This window comes from Oncorhynchus kisutch, linkage group LG14 (genome assembly GCF_002021735.2).
Source record: "Oncorhynchus kisutch isolate 150728-3 linkage group LG14, Okis_V2, whole genome shotgun sequence".
In the NCBI taxonomy this organism is placed as follows: Eukaryota; Metazoa; Chordata; class Actinopteri; order Salmoniformes; family Salmonidae; genus Oncorhynchus; species Oncorhynchus kisutch.
Window position 1 is genome coordinate 53,104,110 of NC_034187.2, and position 26,660 is coordinate 53,130,769.

A 26,660-nucleotide genomic window follows, 5' to 3' on the forward strand; every position below is an offset into this window, starting at 1 on the left:
ACATTCTTTTGAAGAGATTAGAAACCCTAATTGGTCTACACAGTCAAGTTCATTCCGGGTTTAGATCTTATCTGTCGGAAAGATATCAGTTAGTCTCTGTGGATGGTATGTCCTCTGACAAATCAATTGTACGTTTCAGCGTTCCTCAAGGTTCCGTTTTAGGACCACTACTGTTTTCACTATATATTCTAGCTCTTGGTCATTTGGAAACACAATGTCAACTTTCACTGCTATGCAGATGACACACACCTGTACATTTCAATGAAATATGGTGAAGCCCCAACAATTGCCTACCTTGGAAGCCTGTGTTAAAGACATAAGGCCGTGGATGGCAGCAAATGTTTTACTTTGAAACTCGGACAAAACAGAGATGCTAGTTATAGGTCGCAAGAAACAAAGAGATCTGCTGTTGGATCTGACAATTAATCTTGATGGTTGTACAGTCATTTAAAATAAAACTATAAAGGCCTGATTGGTGGAGTGCTGCAGAGATGGTTGTCCTTCTGGAAGTTTCTGCCATCTCCACAGAGGAACTCTAGAGCTCTGTCAGGTGTCCATCGGGTTCTTGGTCACCTCCCTGACCAAGGCCCTTCTCCACCGATTGCACAGTTTGGCCGGGCAGCCAGCTCTAGGAAGAGTCTTGGTGGTTCCAAACTTCTTCCATTTAAGAATGATGGACGCCACTGTGTTCTTGGTGGCCTTCAACACTGCAGAAATGTTTTGGTACCCTTCCCCCTGATCTGTGCCTCGACACAATCATGTCTCGGAACTCGAAGGACGATTGCTTCAACCTCATGGCTTGGTTTTTGATTTGACATGCACTGTCAACTGTGGGACCTTATATAGACAGATGTGTGCCTTTTCAAATCACGTCCAATCAATTGAATTTCCCACAGGTGGACTCCAAATCAAGTTGTAGAAACATCAAGGATGATCAATGGAAACAGGATGCACCTGAGCTCAATTTCAAGTCTCATAGCAAATAAGGTAATTCTGTTTTTTATTTGCAATATTTTGCTGACATTTCTAAAAACCTGTTTTTGATTTTTGTCATTAAGGGTTATGTGTGTAGATGGCTGTGGATAGTTTTTTGTATAAGGCTGTAACCTAACAAAATGTTGAAAAAGTCAAGGGGTCTGAATACTTTCCGATGGCACTGTACATACCAAGCTGGTGGGGCAAGTCGTAGAAAATCTATAACATGGTCTCTGATCTCTTTATCCTGTCCATCTAACTAATGTATGATGGTTGTCATGCCATGTTACCATAGCAGTTGGCTTGGCTATACATAGCGGTTGCTATATACAGCAGCAGAAACAGATCAATGACCAAGCTAGCATTTGGCTGATTGTCAGAACAGAAAGAGTGAAACGTCAATGTACTTGAAGACTACTATAGAAATGGTTGACTGTTAAAGGAAAGACCGAAAGGAGAATATGATGTGGTTTGTGGGCCAACGGAAATCAAGGGCATGCGGTTGTGTGTAACTTGTACTTTGTTTTCAGGGGTGAATGAGACAATGTATTGCCCTAACCTTATTGTTTCAAGAAAGTCATTTTTAAATATTATATTAGTTGTATATGTTTTTCCTTATCATATGTGTCACACCAGCCTTCGCTTTGGCTCCCCCTCCTGTCCGGCTCAGGCGTTCGGCGTTGCCGGTCTTCTAGCTGCTGCCGAACCTACTCCTGGAAAACGCCCTTCACTCATCAATCCCCCGGACTTGTCTCGTCATCATTACACACACCTGGTTCCAATTCCCACTCTATCACTGTATATATACTCCCTCTGCCATTTGTTTTTGTCGGTCATTGCAAATGTTACTTGTTTTCCTGAGAGAAATCTCTACTACTATTTCCTGAGTACTTTATATTTTGCACTTTGGGTTTGCCCTGTGCCTTTTTGTTTATGAAGATATATTTTGAGCACAAGAGCGTTTGATTTCGTCCAGTTTTGATCTATGGTGTTCCATACCTCCTCGGCGGGCCGTAACCAATCATCCACGACAGGAGACTCGATCTGACTCCGATGTTAGGGCCGGTTGATAGCCTAGAACACACTGAAAGGGTGTGAGGTTAGTGGAGGACTGACGGAGGGATAGGCGTTCCGTTAACGGGACAGTTGTAAATCATGCAGCACCTTCTGTCACGATCGCAGATTTTAGAGAAACAAATGTCCGTACATATAAAGTCTTATATCGGCTGAAAGCTTCAATTGTTGTTAATAGAACTGCACTGTCCAATTTACAGTAACTATTACTGCAAAAAAAATGCCATGCTATTGTTTGAGGAGATCTCCTAACAACAAAACACTTATTTCACCGCGATAGGTTTGATAAATTCACCTCTGAAGGTGAAATGTGTACTTACATTCTGAAATCTTGCTCTGATTTATCATCCAAAGGGTCCCAGAGATAACATGAAGTGTTTTGTTGGATTTCATATCCTAAAAAATATAGCATATATATAGCATCCATATAGCATGCACAATCAATTTTCTACTTCCACTCGTTCAATTTACAAAGAAAGGCATCTGTGAAAATCAAACCCGAAACGTTGTTTCAACCAGTCAAATCACATTTGTATTTATTCCTCAGAGTTCCTAGAACTTAACCAGACTTCACTATATCATTAGGAGTGTAGTATATCCTATAGGACACCAAATTTGGTAAGAGAACGACGCCTTCATGGCACGCCGATGACGCGGCCGATCTTCACTTGATTGACTGTAACTTTGTCAAATAGGCACCAATCAGGGTCAAACAAAGCTAGCTACATATCCAATGAGCTGGGCTTTACAGGAGTATACGGTATACGGGAAATCCTGTATCTGTCTCAGAATGTTGCTGCTAACCTTGGGCGACAGCAAGCATTTTCCTTTTGGACAAAAATTATAAGAATATGGAGAGGAATGAAAACTGGGTGTTTGCAAATGTTGAACACAAAGTGATGATTTAAAAAGAACATTAAAAAGACTGATTCTTGAAGCCCCATGCAATGGGTATATAGTTGAAGTCGGAAGTTTACATACACTTAGGTTGAAGTCATCAAAACTCGTCAACCACTCCACATATTTCTTGTTAACAAACTATAGTTTTGGGAAGTCGGTTAAATACATAAGTAATTTTCCCAACAATTGTTTACAGACAGATTATTTTAATTATATTCACTGTATCACAATTCCAGTGGTTCAGAACTTTACAGACATTAAGTTGACTGTGCCTTTAAACAGCTTGGAAAATTCCAGAAAATGATGTCATGGCTTTAGAAGCTTCTGATAGGATAATTGGCCTCATTTGAGTCAATTGGAGTTGTACCTGTGGATGTATTTCAAGGCCTACCATCAAATGTAGTGTCTCTTTGCTTGACATCATGGGAAAATCAAAAGAAAATCGGCCAAGACCTCAGGAATATAATTGTAGACCTCCACAAGTCAAATGTCCAAATGCCAGCCTTTACCACATTCATCTGTACAAACAATAGTACACAAGTATAAACACCATGGGACCATGCAGCCGTCACTCCGCTCAGGAAGGTTCTGTCTCCTAGAGATTAACATACTTTGGTGCGAAAAAGCGTAAATCAATCCCAGAACAACAAAGGACCTTGTGAAGATGCTGGAGGAAACAGGTACAAAATGATCTATATCCACAGCAAAAGTCCTATATCAACATAACCTGAAAGGCCGCTCAGCAAGGAAGAAGCCACTGCTCCAAAACCACCATAAAAAAACAGACTACGGTTTGCAACTGCACTTGTGGACAAAGATTGCACGTTTTGGAGAAATGTCCTCTGGTCTGATGAAACAAAAATAGAACTGTTTGGCCATAATGACCATCATAATGTTTGGAGGAAAAAGGGGGAGGCTTGCAAGCCAAAGAACACCATCCCAACCATGAACCACGGGGGTGGCAGCATCATGTTGTGGGGGTGCTTTGCTGCAGGGGGGACTCGTGCACTTCACAAAATAGATGAGGTAGGAAAATTATGTGGATATATTGAAGCAACATCTCAAGACATCAGTCAGGAAGTTAAAGCTTGGTCACAGATGGGTCTTCCAAATGGACAATGACGCCAAGCATACTTCCAAAGTTGTGTCAAAATGACTTAAGGACAACAAAGTCAAGGTATTAAAGTGGCCTTCACAAAGCCCTGACCTCAATCCCATAGAACATTTGTGAGCAGAACTGAAAAGGTGTGTGCGAGCAGGGAGGCCTACAAACCTGACTCAGTTACACCAGCTCTGTCAGGAGGAATGGGCCAAAATTCACCCAACTTATTGTGGGAAGCTTGTGGAAGGCTACCTGAAACGTTTGACCCACGTTAAACAATTTAAAGGCAATGCTACCAAATACTAATTGAGTGTATGTAAACTTCTGACCCACTGGGAAAGTGATGAAAGAAATAAAAGCTCAAATAAATCATTGTCTCAACTATTATTCTGACATTTCACATTCTTAAAATGAATTGGTGATCCTAACTGACCTAAAACAGGGAATCTTTACTAGGATTAAATGTCAGGAATTGTGAAAAGCTGAGTTTAAATGTATTTGGCTGAGGTGGATGTAAACTTCCGACTTTGACTGTATATAATTCATTTATAAGTCCAACTACAGATAGCTCTTTTGAGCAACACACATACACGTAGAAAAGCTACCAAATATTGAAAGTTCCCATGTGTCTCCTAACTCACTAGAACACTTTGAGAAGTGTTCACTAATGTGTTGGAAATATAAAATAGGGGCAACTTTTCCCTAATCCCTCTGAGCAATTCTAAACATCTAGCAACAAGAAATAGCCTACATTAAATGAAAATAAATCTAATTATTAAGCTGATCATTATTTTATTGGCTTGGCCCTTTTTTAACAGGCTACACCAAATCCGAGTTAAACTATTTCGCGTATTTCAATTATTTTCAAAGAAATTTCCAAGTAAGTATTTGGATATTTTTTCCATTCAAAATACAAGTAGATAGAATACAAGTAGGGCCGTGATGGTAATTGAATAACCATTTAACTGACGGTTATGGATGAAGACCGTCGTGAACATAAAACAACCGTCAAAACAGTTTAAATAGGCCTACATTCATTTTTATTTTATTTTTTACGTTTTATCCACTTCATTTTCATGTAGATAAACTTTACCTAATAGAGGGAGTGTTAACTAATGATTATAAGCACATGTTTTGCTAGCTTAGTCTGTCTACTAAACGTTCTACATTTCCTCCTCTTTCCAACTGATGCGAGGGGGTGTAGAGCGTTATAGGCTATGGCGCTTCAGTAAAAACAACGTTTTCTTTTATACAATACACGTTTTCATTGCATTATACTAAATAAATAAATCGGTCTTCTTTTAAAAAAAAGGTTAGATGTGTCTGACTATTGATGAATTATTCAACAGCGGTTGACAAGGTGGTTATGGCTACGATTCGGCTACAGAAAAAAAATAAACAGAAAATAAGTATTTCAAATACAAATACACATGTATTTGAACCCTAGTATGTGCAACACACAGTCACACAGCAGAGGGGGACAGAGCTCCACCACAACCTGTTGTGCTGTATCTCCCTCTAGCGTGGAATAACAGAACCTGGTAATGTCATGGAGTCAAATTACAACGCCGCTTAAAATGACTGCTACACAGATCACAGTGTGATTAGTCTATGTGTGGGTGTGTACTGCACGGTCATGACTGCACTGAGAACTGACAGAGGGCGTGGAGGGGGACTACGACTGGCATGCAGTTACTCTTAGAAAGGGGTCACACACACACTAACCTTTATAGAGGCGATACGCATTTTCTAACACAAACAAAAATAAGTCCCCGAGTATATTCCTTGCTCTGACAAGCCTTGAGAAAATTAAGAGAAATACCCAGATGGTTTCTCCATCAGAATGACGGACACCATAATAACTTCAACAAAAGCAGTAGCTGCCCTTGTGCGATTAGGCTTCTCAAACAGACAGTGGACAGACAGTGGACAGACAGTGTATTTAGGGATGCCAAGGGAAGCAAGGCTTCCCCCCCCAAAAAAATTGGACAATATAGAAATAATAATGTATCTTTCGTCACTCTGCGTTTCACAATGTTCATTCAATTCGCAAGAGGCTGTATGTATCTTACCTGAGAAAACATCAGAGCGAGGGAAACAGCGCCCCTCTGTCTCTGTATGTGTAGGCCATCTATCTGATGCTGTCTGGTCCAACAGAGTATGGCATTGTTGCCACCTGTAGCATTGAATGCAAGGGAAGCCAGTGAGCATTTGGCCTCCCTTGATAGTATAAAATAATAGCCAATAGTAAGCTCAACTGTGAATGGTCCTGGCGCACCAAAACAAAAAGTGTAAAGGGAAGCCAGTTTGGATTTGGCGTCCCTCCTATCAAATCAATCTCATTGAGAGCATACATCATTGACCGAAACAACTTGAATTGTTGTATCTCGTTGTGTTGTTGTTCTCCGGTGGATAGCTAGCTAGATAAAATTGTCCCATTTTCTATATTAGCCACGGATGAAGATAGTGATTTGGACTTGTGATTTTACTTTATTCTCCGTACTGACCAATGATTATGACTGTGATTCTGATCAAACCATTTATTCACACATTGTGCCCCTGGCCTGAGAGGATGGAAGTTCAAAATGTAGCTAGAAGTAGAAGGCTAATGTTAACGAGCTAACGTTGCCAATGAAAGAAAGTGAGCAAGCATATTAGCCAGGTAGCCTAGGACAACAAAAAATAAAAGTGTGTACGGTATGACAGTGATAGTTTCGTCAGCATGAAAGAGAGGAGGCTGGCACTGGCGTTGCTCTACAAGTAGGGTGAGTCAACATGTTTTTCTACTTGCACAAAGGAACACGCACACACACACATAGGAATCAGAACCAGTTATCACTTTTTTTTCTATTCTTTTTAAAAACGTTTTTTTACATCATATTTTTACATCATATTTAGCTTACGTTGATTGGGCTAATATGCATGCCAGTTATGGTATCTCATTTATAATAACATCTTCATATCTCAAAATCATTGTCATGTGGTTAATCAAAATATCGATCCAAATCTAAATGAAAATGATACAAAACATAAAAAGTAACTTATATTGCCATCTATCTAAAAAGCCTACATGAAGCAAACAGATAGCCTGCAGGTAGAAAATATCCTGCTGAAAATAAATATCCTAGAATTCATTTTAGCTATACATGGTCTGTCTGCAACAAACTCGAAACATTGTATCAACTATTAAGTTGGGCCCAACCCCCGAAACTTGCAACATTGTATAAAATATTCTGGGCCCTCAGTTTCCTGTGCCAGTGTCCTCGGGACAGACACAGCTGTAGGCTATTTGCGCAAGAGATAATAAGATGTGCTTGATTTGGGCAGGAGCTCACTGGCGCTGAGTACCGGTACCTCATGTTCTACTGCTTGAGCTCCGGTTCCTCTTATAGAATAGTAGCTCAAAAGTATTGTGGAGTTCCTACATCTAAATATAAACAGTATCAGCACCCAAAATGAGTACCGAAACCTATTTCAGTCCAAGTCAAGAACTGATAAGAAGTGACCTGGTAGGCCTATTTTATGACGTTTCCACTGGATTAGAGCATGACATTTTTCTCTTTCACACTGGCTGATTATTGAAAGGGAGAGAGCTGGAAAGATTTTTCAAATCTATTGAGGAACTACTGTAACTCAAAATACTTTGTTTGCTTGCTGTTTGAGGTGAAGAAAACATCACTTTGAGAAGCTCCATAGGTAATTTATTAGTGGTAGTGGGTTAAGCCAATCAGAAATACTATCAGATCCACAAATGGGCACATAGGGAAAGGGGGATACCTAGTCAGTTGTCCAACTGAATGTGTCTTCCGCATTTAACCCAACCTTTCTGAATCAGAGAGGTGCGGGGGGCTACCGGGTGTCTTCGGCACCTGGGGAACAATGGGTTAACTGCCTTGCTCAGGGGAAGAAAGATAGATTTTTACCTTGTCAGCTCTGGGATTCGATCCAGCAACCTTCCCGTTACAGGCCCAACGCTCTAACCACTATATGCCTACATTTGCACGCAGGCCAGGAAACCTATAGGCCTACCTCTATGCATGCACGTCTATACTCAACATTTACAAGAGCGCTCCAAACAAAAGACAATGACGAAATTGACAGATCTCGTAAATGAAATGAAATAAACCGAAACTTGTTTCTCACAAGTGTAGCATAGGTTGTAAACTCTGCAAACAATGTGTCCACGTTCGACAATGAGAAAAGGAAGACTGGAATAATATTGAATGCATTCAAATAAATGACCGTAACCAAAGTTACAAACATTGTAGATTAGAAATTATAAGAATAAACAGTAAATCTAATACTGGTGATTTACACAAACAATCTTACCCAAACAATACACACAATAAAGTTATGAAACAAGGAATGTGTACAAATTGTCAGGAGAGAGAGCATTCTGGAGAGAGATGTGCGTTGTGCATCTGGGCGCTTAGTCAATCCGACATCGTCATTAACCATGCATCATTTACGCTGATATGGCCTCAGCAGAAGTCGGGGCATTCATACCTCTTGCGCTTTGCGGAGCAGAGCTGTTGTCAAGGAAGTGAGTTTGTGTTTATACAGGATGTACCGCCCCCACCTACCATCAACCAATCCATGCTGAGCTATACAGAGCCCTCCGCATTGTTACAGAATGTGGAAGGCGCATGGCGATGCGGTACAGAGCTCGATTTGGCCTCAGCATGCCTCTGGAGGCTCAGCAATTGCATCACACTCTCCATATGGAGCCACTGACCACATTTTCTAATCAAGCATAAATGGGGTTATATTCTAGGCCATCAGCAATATATATTTGTTACTGCTCGACTAAAACAATCTCGGTCGACTAACAGCCTAACGATCAAACAATCGAACAGTCGACTTATTTGGGTCAGCCCTAGTTGTCATTGTATTAGACTAAGCATAGATGATTTGATGATGTTGAAATGTTGAAGTTGAAATGGTGCTGGAATACGGGAGGCGACTCCTGTTTTCTTTGCGACTTCCGGTAACTCTCTGTGGATCTAAATGAATAGTTGTTTAGTGGTTGGAAACATTAACTTGCTTGACTGTGCCGTAGGCTATGTAACTGTTTGTTACATGCAATACGCATTGTGGACTTTGCCGGACAGTGGTTGCTCTCCAGTTTTGTGAGGAAACAAAAGGTGTGGTTGAATGTATTCTGTCACCGTTTTCTTACTGTCTTCTTTCAGGCCTATATATCACGGTCACAAGGCATATGAACTAACAGGATTTATAGAGAAAAGCACGCAATTATCAGAACACATAGGGTGTAATATGGCTTCATTTATTTTACCCAAGCACCACTACTGAAAAAAAGATGCTGCACCTTAACAGTTAGGAGTGAGCTACAGTCATACTATAGTAAAGCAAATTAAATGGATACCATAGCTGTTAAGCTGATAAGGAAATATATTTTTGACATAATTGTATTAAAAATAAATATATATATATTTTTTTACAGAATTGTAACTATGATTCTATTCCGATGATGATATAATTCTATAATTACATTTTTGATTCATGTGCATTACTATTTCTCAAACTGAGCTACAGTCATTACAGAAAGTGAAGTGGTAAGATCCAGTACGCGGATCAGCTGCACCCATATTGGGCTTAACTGAAAAAAGACTGAGGACAGTGGACAATGACTACAGAGCAAACATCTACTAGAACTGGAACCCCACTGGGATAATACCACAGCAAATATACTGACCATCATCACAAATATCCACACAGAACTGGCAGTTGAGCCTGAAAACACTACAGGAAACAGCATTGGACAAAATTGAGATACAAATGGAGTCACTAGACTAAGACAAACATAGAGATATCCTAGACACAACCTAGACAAACACAGAGGTAAAGCCCATGTCGTGTGATGAGCTACAACAGTTTCACATTACATTAGGTTTAAGGGAAAGGAACAACTGAAGTACTTTGGACATACATTACAGTATATTCTATGACCACAGCACAGCCATGTCATAACACATGGCCTCTCATATATTATTGCTTAAATAGATCTCCAGATGGACCGACAGTGGTGGCGACAACTTAAGAGACACAGATTACCTAATGTTTGTTTGAGAGAAAAGGATAGCCTAAAGTACAAGAATATGACAGATTTTTTAAGTACTTATTTTCTGGGTGTTTTTGCATTTTCAAAAAATGTGGCCAAAATCCACACCCCCAAAAAACTAAATGGAATTCAAGTAATTGAACCGACTTCTGTCAATTAGTTGTTTAATAACCTATAAAAAACAAAATGTCGCTTAATCACTGAGCACTATAAAGTATTTTCAAATAATTTCAAATAAATAGTAGGCTATTTGAAACGATTTTCAAATAATTGTTTCCAAATACATACCGGTAGGGCCAAACATACCAGGGTTCAAATGAATTGGAGTATTTAAGTATTTGTATTTTCAAATATATGCCAATACTTTCCATGTGTATTTCTAAATACATTCCAATGCTTTTATTTTCAAATAAAAAATATCAAAACACTTACATTTCAAAGTATGTGAAAGTAATTGAAATAGTATTTTAACCCAGGTGTGGCTCACACCAACATTACAAATTTACAGCGCATTTGGAAATGATTCAGACCCCTTCCTTTTTCCCACATTTTGTTACTTTACAGCAGAGGTGTGGACTCGAGTCATATGACTTGGACTCGAGTCAGACTCGAGTCACAAATATGATGACTTGCAACTCGACTTTGACTTTAACACCAATGACTCGTGACTGAACTTGGACTTGAGCCTTATGACTCGACCTGACTTGATACCCTCTCCAAGCCCAAATATTAAAAATAATGCTATTTAAAAAAGTGTGCAGCGCATCAACTCTTCATTTAATGGATTAGAGTTTGATTCGGACAGCAGCCAATCAAATTGTGCTAGCTGAGAAAAAGTTGTGCATGGTAGTGCAGAGGAACATCGGTAGGTGAATTCAGACTGTGCCCTTGGAAAGATGATAACCCAAATGATTATTTTCGGATAAAAAGACCATGCTGTAGTCAACAGAAAACGGACTGCAACATGCAAAACATGTGGGAAGAAAAAGTTGTGGCTAATATAGCCGACAGCTATATATTTGATTACTTTACTAGTGTATCATGTAGGCTAACGTAACGTTAAATCAATGAGCCTCCACACAGTCAGTGCGGGAACGTGATCATTGCACCCAAGATTGAGCTACAACTGGCTAGGCAGTTGGTAGCCTAAATCCTGCCTGATGTTACTGCTGTTCCTAAAACCATTGACATACGTTAGCCTACTGTAACCACACAGAGGGTGTGTGTGTGTTTGTTTGATTTAAGGATGGACGATTATGTACAAGCCTACATCGCCTGATTGCGCCCCATAGCGATCCTCGATAGTTAATTGCTATGTGAGGAGGCGGTTCTTTCTCATGGCTACCCATATATTTCCATCAAAATATAACGTTCGTTTTTGAAAGTAATGGGGACCTTCAATGCTGCAGAAATGTTTTGGTACCCTTCCCCAGATCTGTGCCTCGACACAATCCTGTCTCTGAGCTCCAAGTACAATTCCTTGGACCTCATGGCTTGGTTTTTGCTCTGACATGCACAACTCTGTGACCTTATATAGACAGTCCCTTACATAGACAGCCTTTCCAAATCATGTCCAATCAATTGAATTTACCACAGGCGGACTCCAATCAAGTTGTAGAAACATCTCATGGATCATCAGTGGAAACAGGATGCACCTGAGCTCAATTTTGAGTCTCATAGCAAAGGTTCTGAATACATACGTAAGTAAGGTATCTGTTTTTTATTTTTAATACATTTGCAAAAATGTCTAAACATGTTTTCGCTTTGTCATTATGGGGTATTAGATTAAAATTAATTGAATACATTTTAGAACAAGGCTGTAATGTAACAAAATGTGGAAAAAGTGAAGGGGTCTGAATACTTTCCGAATGCACTATATCTCCAGAAGGACTGACAGACCCTAAAAGCATCAACATGCTTCATTTCGACTGGCGCCTAGTCGAACTCGGCAAGCCGAACCAAACTGTCACGCCTTGGTCATTGTATTTTGTGTTTTCGTTATATATTTGGTCAGGCCAGGGTGTGACAGGGGTTTATGTTATTGTATTTCGTATTGGGGTTTGTAGTATTTGGGATCGCGGCTGATTAGGGGTGTTGTATAGGCTTGGCTGCCTGAGGCGGTTCTCAATCAGGAGTCAGGTGATTCACGTTGTCTCTGATTGGGAACCGTATTTAAGTAGCCTGAGTTTCGCTTTGTATTTCGTGGGTGATTGTTCCTGTCTCTGTGTAGTGTTCACCAGATAGGCTGTATTAGGTTTCACGTTCCGTTTGTTGTTTTTGTATTTATTATAGTTATTTCATGTATCGTCACTTTTCTTCATTAAAGACATGAGTAACCACCATGCTGCATTTCGGTCCGACTCTCTTTCAACAAACGAAGAACGCCGTTACAGAATCACCCACCACATACGGACCGAGCGGCGTGGTAACAGGCAGGAAAAGCGAAAGGAGGAATGGACATGGGAAGACGTATTGGATGGCAAAGGTTGTTACACTTGGGAGGAGATACTGGCTGGAAGAGATCGCCTCCCATGGGAACAGGTGGAGGCACTGAGGAGAGCAGAGGCAGCCGGAGATAAGAGCCGACGATACGAGGGAACACGGTTGGCAAGGAAACCCGAAAAGCAGCCCCAAAAATGTATTGGGGGGGGCTCAGAGGGAGAGTGGATGAGTCAGGTGTCAGACCTGAGCCAACTCTCCTTGTTAATCGTGAAGAGCAGTTGCAGTGGGAGAGGCTGCATCACTTGGAGAATTGGACATGGGAGGAGGAACTGGACGGAAAAGGACCCTGGGCTCAGCCTGGAGAATATCGCCGTCCCAAGGAAGAACTAGAGGCGGCTAAAGCGGAGAGGCGCTTTAGCCAAAAATGTATTGGGGGGGGCTTACAGGGAGTATGGCTATGCCAGGTAGGAGACCTGCGCAAACTCCCTGTGCTTACCGGGGGGCTAAAGAGACCGGGTAGGCACTGTGTTATGCTAGTGAGCGCACGGTGTCTCCAGTGCTGGTGCATAGCCAGGTACGGTTCATACCAGCCCTTCGTATTGGCCGGGCTAGAGTGGGCATCGAGCCAGGTAAGCTTGGGCAGGCTCGGTGCTCAAGAGCTCCAGTGCGCCTGCACGGTCCGGTCTATCCAGAGCCACCTCCACACACCAGTCCGCCGGTAGCAGCTCCCGCACCAGGCTTCCTGTGCGTGTCCTCGCTCCAGTATCACCAGTGCCCGCACCACGCATCAGGCCTACAGTGCGCCTCGCCTCTCCTGCGCTGTCGGAGTCTCCCGCCTCTCCTGCGCTGTCGGAGTCTCCCGCCTCTCCAGCGTTGTCGGAGCCTTTCTCCTCTCCTGCGCTGCCGGAGCCTCTCGCCTGTTTTGCGCTTTCGGAGTCTCCCGTCTGTTCAGCGCAGCCAGCGTTTTCCTCCTCTCCTGCGCTGTCGGAGTCTCCCGCCTGTTCAGCGCTTCCAGAGCCTTCCTCCTCTACAGCGCTGCCGGAGCCTCCTGCCTGCATGAAGCAGCCTGAGCTGTCAGTCTGCAGGGAACTGTCAGTCTGCAAGGAGCTGTCAGTCTGCAAGGAGCTGCCAGTCTGCAAGGAGCTGTCAGTCTGCAAAGAGCTGCCAGTCTGCAAGGAGCTGTCAGTCTGCAAGGAGCTGTCAGCCTGCATGGAGCAGTCAGAGCTGTCAGTCTGCAAGTAGCTGCCAGTCTGCAAGGAGCTGCCAGTCTGCAGGGAGCTGTCAGTCTGCAAGGAGCTGTCAGTCTGCAAGGAGCTGCCAGTCTGCAAGGAGCTGTCAGTCTGCAAAGAGCTGCCAGTCTGCAAGGAGCTGTCAGTCTGCAAGGAGCTGTCAGGCTGCATGGAGCAGTCAGAGCTGTCAGTCTGCAAGTATCTGCCAGTCTGCAAGGAGCTGCCAGTCTGCAAGGAGCTGTCAGTCTGCAGGGTGCTGTCAGCCTGCATGGAGCAGTCAGAGCTGCCAGTCTGCAAGGAGCTGCCAGTCTGCAGGGAGCTGTCAGTCTGCAAGGAGCTGCCAGTCTGCAGGGTGCTGTCAGCCTGCATGGAGCAGTCAGAGCTGTCAGTCTGCATGAAGCAGCCAGAGATGTCAGTCTGCAAGGAGCTGCCAGTCTGCAAGGAGCTGTCAGTCTGCAAGGAGCTGTCAGCCTGCATGGAGCAGTCAGCCTGCATGGAGCAGTCAGAGCTGTCAGTCTGCAAGGAGCTGCCAGTCTGCAAGGAGCTGCCAGTCTGCAAGGAGCTGTCAGCCTGCATGGAGCAGTCAGAGCTGTCAGTCTGCAAGGAGCTGTCAGTCTGCAAGGAGCTGCCAGTCTGCAGGGTGCTGTCAGCCTGCATGGAGCAGTCAGAGCTGTCAGTCTGCATGAAGCAGCCAGAGCTGCCAGTCTGCAAAGAGCTGCAAGGAGCTGTCAGCCTGCATGGAGCAGTCAGAGCTGTCAGTCTGCATAGAGCAGCTAGATCCGCCAGTCAGCCATGATCTTCTAGATCTGCCAGTCAACCAGATTCTTCCAGATCAGCCTGTCAACCAGAATCTTCCAGATCTGCTAGTCAACCAGAATCTTCCAGATCTGCTAGTCAACCAGAATCTTCCAGATCTGCTAGTCAACCTGAATCTTCCAGATCCGCCAGCCAGCCAGGATCTACCGGAGCCTACTACCTACCTGAGCTTAATCTCAGTACTGGGCTTCCTCTCAGTACTGGGCTTCCTCTCAGTACTGGGCTTCCTCTCAGTACTGGGCTTCCCCTCAGTTCCGGGCTGCCCCTCAGTTCTGGGCTGCCCCTCAGTCCCGGGCTGCCCCTCAGTCCCGAGCTGCCCCTCAGTCCCGAGCTGCCCCAGTCCCGAGCTGCCCCTCAGTCCCGAGCTGCCCCTCAGTCCCGAGCTGTCCCTCAGTCCCGAGATGCCCCTCAGTCACGAGCTGCTCCTCAGTTCTGTGGGGTTCTGGGTGAGGACTATTAGGCCATGGTCGGCGGCGAGGGTGGATTATCCCAGGACGCGAAGGGGAGGAACAAGGACATTAATGGAGTGGGGTCCACGTCCCGAGCCGGAACCGCCACCATGGACAGACGCCCACCCGGACCCTCCCTATGGTTTTGAGGTGCGTCCGGGAGTCCGCACCTTAGGGGGGGGGGGTTCTGTCACGCCTTGGTCATTGTATTTTGTGTTTTCGTTATATATTTGGTCAGGCCAGGGTGTGACAGGGGTTTATGTTATTGTATTTCGTATTGGGGTTTGTAGTATTTGGGATCGCGGCTGATTAGGGGTGTTGTATAGGCTTGGCTGCCTGAGGCGGTTCTCAATCAGGAGTCAGGTGATTCACGTTGTCTCTGATTGGGAACCGTATTTAGGTAGCCTGAGTTCGCTTTGTATTTCGTGGGTGATTGTTCCTGTCTCTGTGTAGTTTCACCAGATAGGCTGTATTAGGTTTCACGTTCCGTTTGTTGTTTTTGTATTTATTATAGTTATTTCATGTATCGTCACTTTTCTTCATTAAAGACATGAGTAACCACCACGGTCCGACTCTCTTTCAACAAACGAAGAACGCCGTTACACAAACAAGTGTTCGTTTGTCCATTTTGAGGTGCCGTAGCCAGTATATACTTACTCAAAATAGTCAGAATTCATCTAAAATCACTCAAGAAATCTGTCATTCATTTTTACGTTTGTTTCAAAGAGATATTAGTCACACAATTTTACATCTAAATAAGATGTTTGGCGCAGTATTTGTCAATGGAAAAATATGAAAACGAGTCATCTCGTTGAATGACAAGAAGTACTTTATTGAAGAATCACTACTGTTGACCAATCACCGACGAAGGTGCGTAGACTTTGGTCCGAACTTCGGCTTGCCTTCAGAAAAAATGCTGTGTGCCCGAACAACTGAAAAACCCCTCACCAAATTCCACCAAACGTCACAAAATGTCGTCAAAATATAGGCATAAACTCTACCGAACTGTGTCAGTTGGGATGCATGCGGATGCCTTAACTGACCTTTGATCTGGGAGCAGTCAGAGATCTGGTCTTCTTGGTGTGACTGACATCAGGCCAGTCCTCAGCATCCCTCCCCAGAGCATCACCACCAGATCCATTGGTCTCAGCAGCACTGGAGAACACACAAACACAACCTGATTAGGTGTGCTTGCTGAAGGCAAAGCACAACTCTAGATTTCTTACATACTTATTATTCCACCTTTAGAATGTGCATACTGACCATATTCAGGTTGCTTGAGAAAATATTTTTGATACTTTATAAAGTACCAGTCAAATGTTTGAATACACCTGTACTCATTCAAGGGTTTTTCTTAATTTCTTACTATCTTCTACATTGTAGAATAATAGTGAAGACATCAAAACTATGAAATAACACATATGGAATTATTTGAGATTCTTCAAAGTAGCCACCCTTTGCCTCGATGACAGTTTTGCACACTCTCAACCAGCTTCACCTAGAATGCTTTTCCAACCGTCTTGAATGAGTTTCCACATATGCTGAGCACTTGTTGGCTGCTTTTCCATCACTCTGCGGCACAACTCATCCCAAACCATCTCAATTTGGTTGAAGTTGGGTGTTTGTGGTAGGCCAGGTCATCTGGCCTTCACAAGCTATGTGCAGAGTTAGAAAGTTGGCTGTCAGAAGTATTACAATGGAAATGCACTTTTAATCCATTTGTCTGCATATATCAAGACAAGGCATATGAGGGTGCAGTGAGATACCTGATTGGTTGGACGATACCTTTCTCGTTAATCATCTTAAAAATATATAGTATACTTAAAAGCTGGAAATCAACCAATCCTCAGTCGTTAACGCAATGGAAAGGTCAAATGCTTTATTATCTAAAAATAGAAAATGTGTGTGCGACAGAGAGAAACAAAATGGTGCCGTTTAAGGCCATGGGGGTGTGTGCTAGTGGGTCTGGGCAGGTGTGATGTAGTTGATGTTTGTATGTGTATGTTTTGTATTGTTTATAGAAGATCAAATAAAATATACAGTATATAAAAAAAATATGATCTCTGTTACAATAGACAGACATCGCCAATGTCATGACGAGGTATTGCATGTAAAGGGAGTGAAGTTGAATGAGTGGCAGATGATCCATTGGAGTGATCCAATTCCAAATTCCATATTTTCACCTCAAGGGTACAGCATTCCTCCCTAAAATACATTATAGGTCTGCTGTTAAGGAGAGACTGTCAAGCGCTATAAAATCAGACAGGTTCAATGTCTTCTACACACACAAACAACTACAAACAAAACCCATCGCCTCACTTTCAAGTTTCTACCGTGTCATCTGCAGTGCTTGGCCTCTGTCAATCATTCTGTCCATCCATCATCCCACAGAGAAGACAAGCATGGGGTTTCTTTGGCTCAGAGGGAAGAGTGTTGATGCATGTAGACGGGTCATGTCATCTTCCAAGATCCTTCCCTGGCGACATGTATACCCTGACAGAAGCACAATGCCTTGCTTGTGTGGGCTTCATAAAGACTTCATATAAAGGCTCATAGACCGACATCTTCCTATCTAAGACATGATTTGGCTGCTGTTCAACTGGGCATACCTAAAGAGCAGGTGACAGGTGCCTCCTTCAGCTGCACAGGCAGAAATAGAGGGAGAAAGTGAGGAGCGCCTCAGTGCAACTAGACAGAATGCTTTAAGAGTTCAGGATTTGCATAGAGATATACATGTATATTGGTTCACAGCCAGCCAAGCCAGCCAGTTTCCCTATTCAAATGATTTAATATACTGTAAGGCTCACCTTAAGGGCTCAGACTATTCTTCACAAATTCAATTTGGGATTTTAAAGTTCTGCTCAAACGATGCGTTATGCCAACCTTAATCGTTAATAGAATCACATGCACACAGTATATAATCTAATTAAAGTTGACAGCAAACTATACTCAGCAGAATCTTTGAAACTGTTGCATGATACGTTTATATTTTTGTTCAGTGTATAGTAATCGAAAATATAAACGCAACATGTTAAGTGTTGGTCCCATGTTTCGTGAGCTGAAATAAAAGATCCCGGAAATGTTCAATGTGCACAAAAAGTGTATTTCTCACAAATATTTGTTTACATTCCTGTCAAGTGAGCATTTCTCTTTTGCCAAGATAATCCATCCACCTGACAGTTGTAACATGTCAAGAAGCTGATTAAACAGCATGATCATTCCACAGGTGCAGCTTGTGCTGGGGACAATAAAAGGCAACTCTAAAATATGTCACACAACACAATGCCACAGATGTCTCAAGTTGAGGGAGCGTGCAATTTACATGCTGACTGCAGGAATGTCGACCAGAGCTGTTGCCAGAGAATTGAATGTTCATTTCTCTACCAACATCTTTTTAGATCATTTGACAGTAAGTCCAAACAGCCTCACAACCTTAGACTAGATGTAACCACGCCAGCCCAGGACCTCCACATCTGGCTTCTTCACTTGCAGGATGGTCTGAGATCAGCCACCCGGAAAGCTGATGAAACTTTGGGTTTGTACAACCGAAGGATTTCTGCAAACTGTCAGAAACCGTCTCAGGGAAGCTCATCTGCGTGCTCTTCGTCTTCACCATGGTCTTGACCTGACTGCAGTTTGGCATCGTAACTGACTTCAGTGGCTGACTGAAGTGTGCTCTTGAATCCTGGTTTCAACTTTACAAGGCAGATGACAGATGGTTTGCTGATGTCAATGTTGGGAACAGAGTGCCCCATGGTGGCGGTGGGGTTATGGTATGGGCAGGCATAAACTACGGACAACGAACACAACTGCATTTTATCAATGGCAATTTGAATGTACAGAGATGCCATGATAGGATCCCGAGGCCCGTTGTCGTGTCATTCACCCGCCGCCATCACCTCATGTTTCAGCATGATAATGCACAGCCACGTTGCAAAGATCTGTACACAATTCCTGGAAGCTGAAAAATGTCCCAGTTCTTCCATGGCCTGCCTACACACCAGACGTCACCCATTGGAGCATGTTTGTGATGCCTTGGATTGATGTATATGACAGCCTGTTCCAGTTCCCGCCAACATTAAGCAACTTTGCATTCCACAGGCCACAATCAACAGCCTGATCAACTCTATGCAAAGGGGATGTGTCGCGCTGCATGATGCAAATTGTGGTCGCACCAGATACTGACTGGTTTTCTGATCCACGTCCCTACCTTTTACTGCATCTGTGACCAACAGATGCAGATCTGTATTTCCAGTCAAATCCATAGATTAGGGACTAACGAATCTATTTTAATTGCCTGATTTCCTTATGTGTAACATCTTTGAAATTGTTGCATGTGGTTTTAAAATTTCTGTTCAGTGTAGTAGTAAGGGGGAGACTGGTATTGACACACATGTGCAAGCATGCATGTATAATATGACGTTCGGTTGGAGTCTAGGAAGTTTCACCCAACATCTATTCGACTCAAATGTTGGGCAATAAATACAGTGCTATAAAACATGAGAATTCTACAGAGTAAAGTACTGTTATCTCTTGCTGATATGCCTTAATTGCAGGTCAACAAACTCTTATTTGCACACCCAGTAAACCAATAAGGTTGGTTGACGGAAGCGTCGTTTCGAGATCCAGAAAACACATTGTGGAGCATACAAGAATGCTTGTGTACCGGGGTCACTGAGTGGACATGACAGTTGGGATCAATAGTCAAATGGCTAAACAATAGAAGGCAACGTAACTTTCAGAGATGGGAGAAGGTACTGGGTCAAAAAATATCAAGCACATATTGGTTTCACTATTGATTTAGCTACCATTGTAGAACTATGAAGAGGGGAGTGTGGACAAGTGGTGGGAAAAGTACCCAATTTCTCTTTGTGCCCCTTCTCTGTGCTAAGGCATAAATATGTCCATATAGACTGTCCTCCTTAGATACAGATAATGTAGCTACAATTCTGGCTAGACAGATGGCCGTGAAGAAGCTAAGCTACGCACAAGGGCAGAATGGAGTGGGACGTGCCTTGAGTTGTGTCAAGACAAATTTTATTTTTAAATTGTGAAAAAAGGGTTATGCTGAGGCCAGTTTGCCTCTTGTCACACAACTGCTCTGAGCACTACGTGATAAGTTCCGTTAACACTCCACACTGGATTTTTAGACTAAACGGCATGGAGTGCTCTATATTTGGAAGCATCTTTACCCGTGTGGTTTTGGCAATGCTGACTGGATATTGTAATGGTATTTTATGTCGTTCTGAGTCTCACATATGGGATTAATGTCCTTTTTTTAACATTTTCAATGAGACATGTGTACTTAAAACCTTTCCCCTTCACCCCTCCCCATTGAAGAGATAAAGGTGGTTGCACTAGAAGGGGTTGTGGGTTATGTGTAGATAATCCTCTAAGAAAACCAATGGTCCAGACCTCATGCCTCTATCATAATCCACTCAGAAGTTATTGTTTTATTTTTTATCTTTGATGGCCAGATTTCGGGTGACTAAATTCAGCTCATGTCATGCTACTTTTGCGACACATGGAAAAAACTTTGAAGACCACGACCACGAAATGCAAAAATCTTCAAAAGTTGTTCAGAGAGACCTACACTGCTATGTCAACAGGGCTCTGTGATTATTAATGAATATATTAGGTTACAAAAATCAGACTTTTTGGATATAAGGTCAATGACATGTTAGAGAAAGAACCCCACTGAACGATTCAGAACATGAATACTCATATTTGTCTTGGTAGAAATTGAATTTATAACACAAGGAAGTGATTTATCACCAAAGTCTATACTAAATAGTCAAACATGGCAACTACCCTTGATACCCTGGAAGTGACTAACACCACCAAAACAAACACTGCCTAAACCTCAACTCCATTGTTTTACTGGTTTGGCCCTCCTGCCTTTGAATGAACTCTTCTATAAAGGAGATGTTTACTCTTGCTGTTGATCCAGGTATTGAGGTATATAGTTGGCATTGTTAAAATAAGGCGACCTGATGTATTGGTGCCAATAAAAACAGATGTCAACCGCCACTTTCTAAAACGACAAAACCACATGATTGCACCTAATGCACTGAGCTAGAGCAAAGCAAACGTTTACTCTAATGGATCCCACATACCAGTACAATTATCAAACGTTTGCGTGCAGGGGGTACTTAGCACCTCTGAACAGAGCGTCAGCGGTCAATCTTTTTTGTGTTCGACCACATCGACATTGAAGCCATCAGCCTTGTTAAAATACTCCAAAACAGAAATTGGCAGTAGTGTTGTGCACTTGAGTGAGGACCCAAAAGCGATTTAACAAAAACAGAGTCCTTTAATGTAAAAACACAGGGAAGACATAGATCCTCTTCAGATGTAGAAAATGGCAAAATAGACAACCCTCAGAGAGGGCGACAAATGAAACAGAAAGTCCTTCTGATATTTACAAAAGAGTCCCCTTCTTAGCAGCAGAGGAGAATAGCTGGGTTGCGGCGACAGACTGCTGGTCTCTCTGGGTAGGCGCGGGTCGTAGCGGACAGAGGTACCTGATCACACGTAGCATCAGAAGAACAGGCAGATTCCGACAGGATGGGACAAGGGTGAAGCAAACAAGACGATAGTTTGGTTCTGGCATGAGAAACTCAAACGAGAATCTGACAAAGAAAGAAGCAGGAACAGAGAGAGAAATAGAGACCTAATCAGAGGGAAAAAGGGAACAGGTGGGAAAAGGGTGAACGAGGTAGTTAGAGGAGATGAGGAACAGCTGGAGGAGGAGAGAAAGAGAAGGTAGCCTAATACGACCAGCAGAGGGAGACAGAGTGAAGAGAAAGAACAGGAACAAGACATAATATGACAAGACATGACAAGTAGAGTTCCATTCTTAAGCTTAGTTTGGCAATGCTATTCCCTTTGTATTTTCCTTTGAAGCTTTCCAATGTTGGCTAACTAGCTTGCTAGTGGGGCTAATGTTGCTTTTGTTGTAGAAAGCCCTTGTTGATACTAGCCAGATGGCCACAGCTAGTTAACTAGCTAGCAAGATGACGAAGAAACTATTTAATTCACTCTCCATAATCCCAGTGTCAGCCCATAGACAGTTTTTTTTTAGCTCGCTAGCTAACGTTAGCTAAACCGTTAGCGTGCCATTTGCTACCGAGCACAACACTTTTTTCCTTTTTGCTGTCACTCCTGTCAGCTCCCCCACATGGAGATTTGTGCTCTATCATTGGCTCAAAGCCAAGTTATCGGGCGACTGAGGAGCATTGCGATTCTACAAGTAGAAACATCCGGTTCGTCGGTACCAGCTCGGTACGCAGCAGGTACGTATTTTGTTCTAGCAAGAGAAGGAACAGCCTCCTACTGTGATACTTAAGTACTTATCGACAGTCAGATTCTAAATATGCTTCATGCTTAATTAGGGTTGCACATTTTGGGGAATATTCAAAGGTGGAAACTTTCCCTGGGAATTAAACAAAAATATATGCAAAATAATATTAATGCCATTTAAATGTAGATGTTTTTTGCATTGGATATATTTACAATATCATATGGGGACAGAAACATAAACCTTTTACCTTATCATACTAGACATAATTGCAAATGATTAAATCCTGCCAAGAGAAATTTTAAAAAACGATGTAGTTACGAATTGAACTTGAATTAAATGAGTTGACTCTTCACATGGGATGATTTCACTGAACAACCAAAGAAAGGGAATTTTGAATGAACCATCGCATCTACCAAAAACGTTTTCAACATAAAATGATAGTCTAGAAACTAAAGATTTGGTTATCTTCCTCTCAGGCTTCCATGTCTTCTCCCTGGACCGCCTCATCTTTACTGTCACTTTCCAACATTGTTGAGGATAGCTCGTTGTCCGGCTCAAAAAGCCTCAAATTTGCCCTGATGGCCACCAATTTCCCAACCCTTGTATTGGTCAGCCTGTTGCGTACTTTGTTGTGTGTGTTCCCAAACAAGGACCTGTTGCACTCTGAGGTGGCTGATATTGGTGGGATTTGGAGGAGGCAACATGGGAAAGAGCCTCAGATCCACAAAGTTCCTTCCACCAGGTGGCTGATGAGACTGCCATATTGCATCTCCATCCCAAAGCCCTTGCTTGGAAGTGTACTTCGCCAGACTGCCAAGAACCTTGCCCTCATCCAGTCCAAGGTGGCGAGACACAGTAGTGATGACACCAAAGGCCTTATTGATCTCTGCACCAGACAGGATGCTCTTGCCAGCATACTTGGGGTCCAACACGTACACTGCGGCGTGTATGGGCTTCAGGCAGAAGTCTTCACATTTTTTTTGATGTATTTCAGAAGTGCAGTTTCTTCTGCTTGGAGCAACAGTGAAGTGGGCAGGGCAGTACAGATTTCTTCTCTTACATCTGTAAGCAGAATCTGAACATTAGACAGGATGGCATTGTCTCCCTCAATCCATGCAATGGCTACTACTATAGGTTTCAGGAGGTTCAGGCTGCCTACCACTTTCTCTCAAAATACATCATCCAGGAGGATTCTCTTGATGGGGCTGTCCATATCGGCAGACTGTGATTTGGCCATTTCTTGGAGAACACCACCCAAACGGGTGCTGCTCTTATTCTTCTCACTTTGCTTGGTGAGGGAGAATGCTGCTATATCTTGATGACCCTTCACCTACCTAACCATTTCCTTGGCTCTATTGTAGAGTGGATCCGTTGTTTTCAGTGCCATGATGTCCTTGCGGAGCAGATTCGATGCATGAGCAGCACAGCCAATGGGTGTGATGTGAGGGTAGGACTTCCTCACTTTAGACCAAGCAGCCTTCATGTTCGCAGCATTATCTGTCACCCGTGCAAATACCTTCAGAGATGATTGCAATACAGTCTGCTTCTCTATAATTTGCTTGACCTTCACTTGAACTTTGTTGAACTCTGCATCCAGCAAATGAGTAGATAAAGCATGTCTGGTGGAGGGGTGTATGTTGGGCGAAGAACATTCATAAATCTCTTCCAATACACATTTCCTGTGAGCATCAGAGGTTAACCAGTTGCATACACAGCTCGAGCAAGACATTCATCAGCATTTCTCTTGACTACGTTCCTCCATTGAGTCAAAAAAGCTTCTGATTCCAGGAGGACCATGAGCTGTTGCTATCGATAAGGTGTCCGATTCATCATTTTCACCTCAAATAGAAGTAGAGGGACTTTTGTCAGAAGTTGCTTGCTGTGAGCGTTGAGGGAACTTTATGGACATGGCCAGATGATTGTGCATCTTTTTTGCATTCTCCACATATGATTTGGCACAGTATTTGCAAAAGTACACAGCTTTTCCTTCTACATTAGCTGCAGTGAAATGTCTCCACACATCAGATAGTCTCCGTGGCATTTTCCTGTAAAGATTAGAAAAAAATGGGTAAAAAAAATAGTTAAGCAGTTAGATTAAACAGCTCCTTTGTAAGATAAATGTTTTAAAATTAAACATGTATGTAAACAGGTGAATTAACATTCCTCAGTTGGCAGGCTCAAGCACGCTAAAACCCACATGGTACCAAAAACTAACTAGCAGAAAATGTTAACAAGTTAGAAATTATTTAAACACACTTTGCTGTAGGCTACTATTTACTAGTTAACAAAAAATCATGTATGTCATTTAAAATATATTCACCCCACCCAGTATTGTAATCAAAACTTACCAGAAAGCATGTAGTTCTTGGCTCAGACAGTGTCGTAGCGTGGGCTCAATAGCATCTCAATAGTGTGCAAGATCTTGAGAATCAGCTGTACATGTGATGGAAGAGTGCCCGTTGTTTGCGGAACAGTATGTTCTGAATCAGAGAGCCTATTCTGTAATATTTGTCTAAATGTAACATCTATTAAAATGTAATTAGGGTCCCCTGGGAAACACTGACCAACACTTCGGTTCCTACCTTGTCAATAACTCCTACCTGGCTTTTTCATTTCTTGTCATGCAAAACATCAACCATTAGAATTATTATTACTTAGAAGCAACCAGTTGTCCATATTATAGAAAGGAGGGTCTCAGATTTCTGTAGGTATTTGTTTCTCAATGCTAAATACTGACCTCAAAACGCACTGTTTTACAAATAAATATCTTATATGGATTTCAAATATGGAGCGTGTGAAATGTGCATCGGTCATCGCAAGTGCAAAGTATTTTTTAGGACATTACATTTATTGATTAATACATTGCTACTAGCAGTAGGTTTTATATTTGTGAATGACACAAATGAATGACTTTATAATCACATAATAAGATGATTATTCATATTTTTTTCTATTGTGTTACACTGCAGAACAACTGAAAAAGTTGGTCTGGAGCCCTGACAATTAAACCTTACCTCTGTTAGAAGTGTCCTGGCATTGAAACCCAGGGTCGCAAGTTTGACACTAGCTACAGCCAACCACTAAATATTACACATTTTAAATAGCTACAGCACAAACGGAATAAACCCTGCAGATGTATGCAATGTTATACTATATCATGAACCATAATGATAACTATCCAGTCAATTACTGTGAAAGGTAGGTTAGTGTCGGGCCAGTAGGCTAACCGAAAGGTCTGGCTGAAGACCCAAGCCACATATATATTTTTAAGCCGAATTGTTCCCACTGTTTAGAGATGCGGGCAACAAATAGAACGAAAGTGTGAATTCATTTCAAGTCATGCACAAAATAAATAAAGTATGCTATTTAAAGTCTGTGGACTACAGTAGAACATTATAATGGTAACGTTATCACGACCATTAGTTCAAATTGCAACCTACGACAGGTGTCATTCCAACAAACCAGTATGTTGTTTCAACAAGAAAATCCTGGAACCATTTCAAGTATTTGGCATAGCCTACCCGGCGACGACTTGCTTCTCTTCATCTTTGTTGGGTTTCCTCTTTTTCTTGAATTTGAAGAGTTTAAACATTTTACGTCCACCGTCATCTTTCTCCACCGGGTCGGTTAAATTGGCTTCGCTTTTAGAAAATAAGCTTTTGAATGACTTTTTGGAACTACTCTTTTTCGCCATCTTTACGTGTATTCCCGGACACGAGGTCGAGATCTGGAAAAACACCGAATTGTCACGAATCTTGACATGGAAAACACAAGTTTAGCTGAACCTGCTGACAGCAAGATGACAGCTGATCCTCGCGCTTCACTCTCTCCGGTTGCACGCGCAGTCGCGCACAGATGAGTGACAACACCGGGAGTCTGTATTGGAGTGTAGGTTTGACTCCCGGATTTGTGCATCGTTCCGGTGTGTATCGACGGAAAGTAACACCATAACAATGTTGCCGAATTCACAAAAAAAAAGTTTCCTGTCAACAAAAGCATATGCATAATCTGTAGGAACTATTTACCAGTTGTAAAGTCAAATGTGTCCCTCACTATCAAATACTATCAACTTTTGTCTGAACCGCACCATGTTGCTGCTGTACCCAATACACAGGCTCCCGATGTTGTGGCCCAAAGCTAGCCCTTGTGATGCGTTGGCCAAGCATTTGAAGGAAATCCACATGCCTGCAGATGCGTAAATCGCTCAAATATAGACACAAGCAGAGCCAGACTATTGATAGACAGATTTTCAGACAAATATAACATGTCATTTATGCTTTTTGTCTAG

General features: G+C 42.5%; 1 protein-coding gene across 1 annotated transcript in view; it reads right to left on the reverse strand.

The window, feature by feature from the left end:
• LOC116353457 (uncharacterized) overlaps positions 1-26,335 on the reverse strand; it is a 46,484-nt gene extending 20,149 nt beyond the window's left edge. The window contains exons 1-2 of the mRNA XM_031789223.1: positions 25,894-26,335; positions 16,113-16,224 (exon numbers count right to left, since the gene is read on the reverse strand). Coding sequence (XP_031645083.1) covers positions 16,113-16,224; positions 25,894-26,066 — 285 coding nt within the window. The 5' untranslated portion in view covers positions 26,067-26,335. The remainder of the gene's footprint in view (positions 1-16,112; positions 16,225-25,893) is intronic.
• Between the last annotated feature and the right edge of the window lie 325 nt (positions 26,336-26,660).